Source organism: Jatropha curcas, chromosome 1 (genome assembly GCF_041381405.1).
Source record: "Jatropha curcas cultivar XTBG-Jc1 chromosome 1, XTBG_Jcur_1.0, whole genome shotgun sequence".
NCBI classification, from domain to species: domain Eukaryota; kingdom Viridiplantae; phylum Streptophyta; class Magnoliopsida; order Malpighiales; family Euphorbiaceae; genus Jatropha; species Jatropha curcas.
In genome coordinates, this window is record NC_143151.1 from 24151157 (window position 1) to 24159506 (window position 8350).

Consider the following 8350-nt stretch of genomic DNA (forward strand, 5'->3'; position numbering starts at 1 on the left):
TTCAAATAAAATATTTGAGTAATAACAATTTAAGGTTCCAAACCTGTCAACATATGCAACTATATTGTTAAATAAATTTAAAAAATCAAAGTAAAATAAGTATTTTAATTATTCATCTTAGTTAAAGCTTAAAAATAAAATAAAATGAATGAAAATTTAAATAATATATATGGATAGACTACAATAAACACCGACGTATACACACACACACCCCACTACTAGAATGCCCGCACCAGACACACAAACACACACTCCCTCTACAACTTTCTCTCTCTTTCTGCAACAAACGACGAGATACTCCGCGCTGGCAAGATTCCCTTCCCTGTCCTTCTCCGACTGTTTCCTTTTCCCTTCTGCTTATCTCTCTCTTTCTCCGGCTCCGCTAACCCTAACAAAAATTTTCCCGAGAAACAAACGGACCTACACAATCTCTATTATCATGTTGACTACTTTCTTCTTCATTATCATCTCCTGATAACATTCTTACACCTACCACAGTAATTAAAATAATAAAACCAAATCCCAACCTCCATAAATTAATTTTTATTTATTAATTTATATATATTTTTTTAAATATGGGCTGCACTACTTCCAAGCTCGATGATCTTCCGGCGGTGGCGCTTTGCCGGGAGCGTTGTGCTTTTCTCGATCAAGCTATTCTCCAGCGTTTTGCTTTCGCTGATGCTCATAATGCTTATATTCATTCTTTAAGAACGGTTGGTAATTCTTTGCATCATTTTATCGAACAAGATTATGGCGTTTCTGGTTTTGCTCCTTTATCTCCTAAGCTTAATTTACCTCCTCAAAGAAAGGGCGATCCAGTTAATCTCAGCGATGAAGGTACTAGTTCGCCTAAAAAAGCTCATATAGCTCACCACTCACGCTCGAACTCCGGTTCTCACCTTCAATTCCACTCCGATTCGGACTCTGATGGTGACGATTCTGATTCTCATCTCCACCATTCTGATCACTCCTCTCCTTTACACCACCCAGGCGGCGTTGGTCATGTTGAATATATGCCTTCAGAATATATGAATGGTGAGAACGATTCATATCCTGGTGGTGGGTTTCTACATATGAATTATATGAAGAAAGCTGCGACGCCCTCTGTTGTTTATGAGCAGAGGCCTATGACTCCTGAGACTGTTCATTTTGGCGAATCTTCATCTTCTTATTATTATCCTAATAATAATAATAATAATAATAATAATAATAATCCCTATCCAGTGAATTATTATGGATACCCAAATTATGGTCCCGGTGGAGTTCCAATGAGTGGTTACTACGGGTCTTCGCCTCCATATGGATCTTCAGTTGCACCGCCTGCTGTGGCTTCCTCGTCGAAACCACCGCCACCTCCTCCTCCGCCTCCAACAACTTCAACTTGGGATTTCTTGAATTTCTTTGAGAGTCATGATAATTACTATCCGCCTTACACGCCGAGTAGAGACTCGAAGGAATTGAGGGAAGAGGAAGGGATTCCTGATTTGGAAGATGATGATTACCAACAAGAGGTGGTGAAGGAAGTTTATGGACATGAGAAATATGTTGGCGCTGGTGGCGGAGGCGGCGTTCCTCCCAGTAATAATTACTCGAAATCAGTGATGATGGAGGATGGGGGTGCTAAAGCTGGTGGTAGTACTGAGGCCTCCCTTTATCAAACGAGACCGAACGTGTCCATGGATAATGATGGTGGACTGGAGTATGAGGTGCACGTGGTGGAGAAGAAAGTTGTAAATGATGAGAGGTCAGACGAGCAAAGAAATGCTGGATTTAAGCGAGGAGGTGGGTTTCGGGATGTGTCTCAAGTGGCTTTTGAAATCAAGATTCAATTCGAGAGAGCTTCTGAGTCTGGGAAAGAAATTGCTAAGATGCTCGAAGTCGGAAGGCTTCCTTATCAGCGAAAACATGGTGGGTATAATGGTTTCATTATAGGTTTTTTTTATTAATTTTTTATTTTTTAAATAAATATTTTATTTTTTAAATAAATATGTTATTTTTTATGTGATTGAGGAATTGCCACTGTATACCTGCTTGCTTGATCTGTACCGGTTATTGCAGTTTTGGTGTCTAATTAAGTAATGAATTAGAGATAAACTTCAATGATAGTTCTAATGGTTGGTTTATTTGTTTTATTGAAGTGAGATTTCATTTAGCTGGAGTTTAATTTGCAATTTTGTGTCTTTGTTGAGCAGTTGCTAAGATGTTGCACGTAGTCACTCCTTCGTTATCTGTAGTATCCTCACAGCCATCTACTTCTAAAAGTATTGAACCCTCTTCCTCTGCTGACAAGGCTGATCCTGCCTACTTGGAGATTGAGGAAGATTTGGCAATGAGGTCTAAAAACCTTTCTTCTACCTTGCAAAAGCTGCATCTTTGGGAGAAGAAACTCTGTAATGAAGTTAAGGTATTATTTGTCTTGTAGATTTCTATTGTTAAGCTGGGCTTCAATCTTTCATTCTTCCATGCAATTTGATTTCTTCAATTCAAACTTCTTTGTTGTCCTCTAAAGAATGCCAGCTTCCTTACTTTTACATACAATTTCTATTCCTGCGCAGCCTCATACTTTTTGATGAACGAATGCAGCTTCATTTCTGTTCAGAAAATAAATAAATAAATAAAACCTTTTTGAATCTGCTATATTGTCCATATTTATGTTTGTTCATCTCAATCTGATGCAGTGTGAGATTTCTGTCATTGTTTTTGCTTTGAAATCTTATTGTAGGAAGTTCTGAGTAGTAGTCATCTAATATTTTTACGTGAATGATTTTTTCATTTGAAATAGATTATAGTTAAGACAAACTCTGCTACTTCCACTGCCTATATCTTTTTATAACGATGTATGAGCCGACTTTTCTTGATTACCAATAATAATAATAATAATAATAATAATAATCTTTTATTATTTCTTACTTGGCCTTTTCGTAGTATTTTTGCCGCAATATGGGTTCAAAACACTGAGGCGATATATATATATAGGGTTCTGCATTATTTTGTGGATAGTAGTCTTTATATGCCTTTTATTTATAGATTACATCATTCTGTTCTTTTGCAGGCTGAGGAGAAAATGCGGGTACTTCATGACAGGAAGTGCCGCAAGCTAAAGCATTTGGATGAGAAGGGTGCTGAAGCTCATAAAGTTGATGCAACTCGAATTTTAATTAGGAATCTATCCACAAAAATAAGAATTGCAATTCAGGTTGTAGACAAGATATCTGTTACAATAAACAAGATTCGGGACGAGGAGCTATGGCCTCAATTGAATGAATTAATTCATGGGTATGTTGGCATTTCTTCTTCTGTGGTTTTTTGCAGTCCTGTACCTGCTAAACTCTGTTCTGAACTTGTGTTGCTCTTTCCTCTCTATACTGGAACCATTGGCTGCAATGCGTCTGACCATCTTATCCATCTGCTTTTGTTTGACCGTGATATCTGACCATTTGATTGTGTTGATATTATTTTTGAGTACACTTTTCTGGCCATGATATTCTGGCTCATGTCTTTATTGTTTTTTTGCTGGCTATAAAATTGCATAATCAATATATTTGATGCAAGAACTATTTCATTAATATTGTGACAATCGTTGTAGTTTTCATGGGTCATAACTTCTAATCTAAGGTTAATGTGCAGATTGTACTTCATATTTGAAATATAGATGTGATGGTTAATTATCTTGCACCTTGATCATGGTAGAATTGTTAGGTTAGGAGAGAGCTTTGACTTGGGAGCAACAAGGAATTTAATAAAGTGGCTTCTGCAACTTGGGTAGTCTTCTACAAAATAATATTAAAACAAACTCCCGATAAATAATCTAAGGTATCTTCCTGGGGCATTGAAATGCCAGTTGCAGAGTAAAATATATGTGCCAGCATGGTAGTTTATACTTAATTAGAACTGACTCATGGTTACATCTGTAGTTGTCAAATCGGGAATTGAATCGAATGGTAAGATTTGGTTGATCAATTAAAAATCATTAATTTATCATAGTTGATGCTTGTTGGTAGATCTTGTTAACGATCGTGATTGACAGTGCTGTTGGTTCACTTGTGTGTGAAACTGAGAGATTATTAATGCTTTATGTTGTTTGGGAGAGATTTTTTATGTGCATATCTGAATAGCATGCAGTTCAAAATTTGTTCAGTTTGTTTCATGAAATAGTGTAGTGCGGTTACTTCTAGGATAAGGGAGGAGACCTTTGCTGATTAAAAATCCAGCTGGTCCTTTAAGCTTCCTTTGAGGGTAAGCAATTGTGACTTGACTTTTCAGAAGTAATAGAGTACTCACTCAATGTTTTTGATGTTGTTTGCTTTCCATGTGTTTATGTTCGCACTTTTTATGGATGGAGTGGATTTAAGTAGAAATGTTTGATCAAACATCTAAGTGGTATTGGTAAGCATGGCACTTGTTTCAAAAGAAAGGGAGTCAGGAGCACTAGCTCTAAGTTGTTGTTATCCACAAAAGTTTCTGGGACATATTACTTATAACTTCAACATATGCATAATATAAAATGGTATGGGAGTTACAATCACTACCTTCATGTTCAATTGTTGGAAATTCTTGTGTCCCTCGGTCATCACAAGCACTAAACTGGAGCTCTTTATTGGATCAACCATCCATGTGTAACTGAAGCTACAGTTGAAGCCAGTGGCAGCAGGTTTGATGTTTGTGAAGCAGACTTTTGATTCATTATATTCTCCTATTACTTTTTTTTACTTAAGATATATGGCCTATGGTTGAGCTAGCTATCAATAGATATGCCAATTTGAATGATCCAGGAAAGTTAAACATCTCATGATATGGAATGTTCTTGTTTCATTGAGGACATTTTAATGTAAATTAAAATTACTTTCTGAAGGAGATGTGCCAAACCCCAACCATCCCCGCCGCCTTCTCTTAAAGCTAAAGAATAGAGCTAATGTTTGCCAATTAACATAGCAGTGTAGGTGTAAAGAATATTCCATTGAGTAATGGTGCAGTGGTTTATCTTCAATAAGTTATGAATTCATGTGCAGGCTATTAAATAATATCCTGTTGATATACTCATGGTTTATTATTGTTGTGGTTCGTTATTATTATTATTATTGTTGTTGTTGTAGATGTGTACAACCCTTTTTTTCCTTGGGAGTGGTGTTTAATTTGGAAATTTAATTCTTTATGGGGGAAAACATGCATGTGAGTTCCAAATTTAACTATATGGTTTAAGTTCATTCTTGGCTCTAATGTATTTGGCCAATTCTCATTTCAGGTTAACCAGGATGTGGAAAAGTATGCATGAATGCCATCAGAGTCAGTGTCAAGCAGTTAAAGAAGCCAAAGGTTTAGGTTCTATTGGATCTGGTAAAAAGCTTGGTGATGATCATCTTAAGGCGACATTGCAGCTTGAGCATGAGCTTCTTAATTGGACTTCCAGCTTCTCAAGTTGGATAGGTGCCCAGAAGGGTTACGTGAGAGCCCTGAATAACTGGCTTAACAGATGTCTTTCACATGAACCAGAAGAAACAGCAGATGGAATTGCTCCCTTCTCTCCTGGTAGGATGGGTGCCCCTCCAGTTTTTGTAATCTGTAATCAGTGGGCACAAGCTATGGAAATAATATCTGAAAAGGAAGTAATTGATGCTATGCGAATTTTTGCCTCAAGTGTGCTTAAGCTTTGGGAACAAGATAAACTAGAAATGCGCCAAAGAATGATGATGAACAAGGATTTGGAGAGAAAAGTTAGGAACTTAGATAGAGAGGATCAAAAGATACATAAAGAGATTCAGGCATTGGATAAGAAAATTGTTCTGGTCTCAGGGGATGCTTATAGTCTTTCAGTGACTGGAAACGCTGTATATCAGAGTGATACTAGCAATAGCAGTCTGCAGGGGAGTTTGCAACGTATATTTGAGGCCATGGAGAAGTTCATGGCTGATTCGGTAAAAGCTTATGAGGAACTCATTCAGCGCAGTGAAGAAGAAAGGCTTGCTCGAGATCATGAGAGAGTTTCATAGGGCTGTATGGTGCAATTAGAAATGCTCTCTCTTTTATACAAGCTGCATTGCTTATCTTGTGCAAATCCTATGAGAAATTGTGTGAAGCCCAGGCTCTGCCAGAATATTCAGCATGGAGTTGGCCCTGCAGTGGAGTTATTGCTGGTTGTTTGAAGTCTTCAATTGAGGGCAGACTTCATCATGAGGTTGGTGGTTGTGGGTCCGGGCTCAGTAACGTGCCATATTGCTGGTTAAGATTTTTTTGGAGGATTGAATTGGGAGTGGTGGGATGATCTCTTCTCCATGAGCAGTGGCTTTTACTCATATCGAGGCAATCACTACAGCTGAGTAGTAATTTGCAATTGATGGACATGAGATCAAGCCAGTTTAAACTAAACTGAGCCACTTAATGCATTTGGCAATACAGATTCTAGGTAGCTCATGGGACTGCATTTGAGAACAGATATTCTGAATCCATGAGCTACCTGTCGATGCCCTATGGGCAAAGTTGCCATCAATATGCCATCAAGTGTGATTGTATGAGGCTTTGATGAAAGGCAGGCGGGAATAAGCTTTTAACCAATTGAAGGATAGACGGATGTGTAACCTGGCCATTCTAAGTGAAGCACATTTCCCCTAAATTTTGATTAGTTCAGGTATAGGTGTAAAGGGCTGTCAAGGTCGACGCAAGTCTGAAATTTCCAGATATCAGATAATGTATGTATGGTAAAATAACTTCTTTTCTTTGTTCCTTTTTCTTTTCAATTATTTATTTATATTAATTAATTAATTTTTGTACGGGCCTTTTCACTGAAAAGACTTTCAATAAAGAGTATTACTGAAAATATAGCCAATAAGATAATAGTATTATTCCACGCAGCTACAGAATGTATTGATATGGGTTGCTGAGGTATTTTTGTATTGCAGATCCTATTCTGTAAGGATAATAAACACTAGCTGCCTGCTGGTGTGGCTAGAGTCTCTCTCTGCACTTGGAATAAATTAGTGCGCAGCTCAAGGCATGTAAAAGTGAACGTGGTTCAAACTCCAAAGTCCTGTTGATGGGCCTGCCTTCGGCTTTGATAACTCGAAATTTTCTCAAAGCTTGGTGATTGGCCTGCTCAATCTAGTGAGGTTTTTTTGAAAAATAATGCGGTTGGACAGAGTATGAGAATCTTTTGGGTGGGAGATATCGAGTAGTACAGAGTATCATTGTGAAACTGAAATGACTAGAAAAAATATAATAATAATAATAATAATAATAATAATAATAATAATTGAGTGAGAGGTGATTAGGACATTTTGGTTGTAACGCACGATGGAGTTTGCTTTATCTGGGTTCCGCGAGTCAGAAAAGTTTGTGATAATTGTTGGCGGGGTATGCAGAAAGAACAAGTCTGTTTCTGATTATCTTTGACATTTTTTGCCCAGTGACATAATTGGACACTCGTACAAGCTTTTAAAAATAATTCCATTATGCACAAACCATGTCTTTTTTCATTAAACGAAAAATATTTTTTACTATTTTCAATTCGTTTTCACTGAAATGAATTTCAATTTACCTTTTAAACTTGTGAAAAAGCTTAATTATTGTTCTATTGTTCTTTTTATTTTCTTTTCTTTTTTCAAAGCTCCATCTCTCCAACTCCAATGAGGAGAAAATATTGTAAAAAGGAGGAAAAAAGAAAGGAAAATAACTTGTGCACATGGCCGTGGTAAAAGAGAAATTAGCTCATGGAGGAGCAATGGTGGAAGACTTTTGAAACATGTATTGACCGATTTGAATGAAAAACAATAAGGCTAAATGGCTTAAGTCGTGTTTGGCACAACAAGAATCTCTATAGATGGAATGTCTATAATGTCCTCGGTAATTTTTTATTTAATTGGATGAGGGACCCGTAATTTGAATTTTAAAATCTACATTTTCTTTCTACTTTATTAAATGTCCAGTCTTTAACTAGCGAATAAGCAAACTGTGATCTTTTAACAAAACAAAACAATAAAGAAAAACAATTCTCTTAATAGAGTTTGACAATCAGAAATCACACGATCAAAATAAGAGCAATTAACAAAATCCTTTTGCAAAGCTTGAGTGGCAAGCAAACAATCGCTCTTAAGTAGCAATGGTTGTTGAAAGCGTTTCTCTTTCAACAAACTTAATGTTTACCATTAAAGAGTTAGAAGGCAACCCTAGATTCATCGTCTTTCCATCGACACTTACCCGTTGGAATATGGGACAATCCAGCCTGCACCCTACATCAAAGGATGTTTTAACATTAACCTTAAAAATGCTGTCAATCTGGTGGTCTCCACTTTAAAGTAAATTGCAACAGCTTTGTGGTTTCTAGTAATGGAAGTTATTGAATTGTAATCAGGTGATG

At 36.9% G+C, this 8350-nt stretch overlaps 1 protein-coding gene across 2 annotated transcripts; it reads left to right on the forward strand.

The window, feature by feature from the left end:
• Positions 1–201: 201 nt before the first annotated feature.
• Positions 202–7438, forward strand: LOC105646431 (DNA-directed RNA polymerase subunit beta, putative (DUF630 and DUF632)). Of its 2 annotated transcripts, XR_001047480.4 has the most exons (5): positions 202–1911; positions 2196–2407; positions 3056–3279; positions 5246–6686; positions 6897–7438. XR_001047480.4 is itself a non-coding variant. In XM_012232286.4 (4 exons), exons 1-4 carry the CDS (start codon positions 576–578, stop codon positions 5988–5990), a joined length of 2517 nt encoding a protein of 838 aa, XP_012087676.1. In that variant the 5' UTR covers positions 202–575; the 3' UTR covers positions 5991–6848. The 2 variants fall into 2 exon arrangements, 1 of the variants encoding a protein (XP_012087676.1); XM_012232286.4 differs by lacking the exon at positions 6897–7438 and having other exon boundaries at positions 5246–6848.
• The last annotated feature ends 912 nt before the right edge of the window (positions 7439–8350 follow it).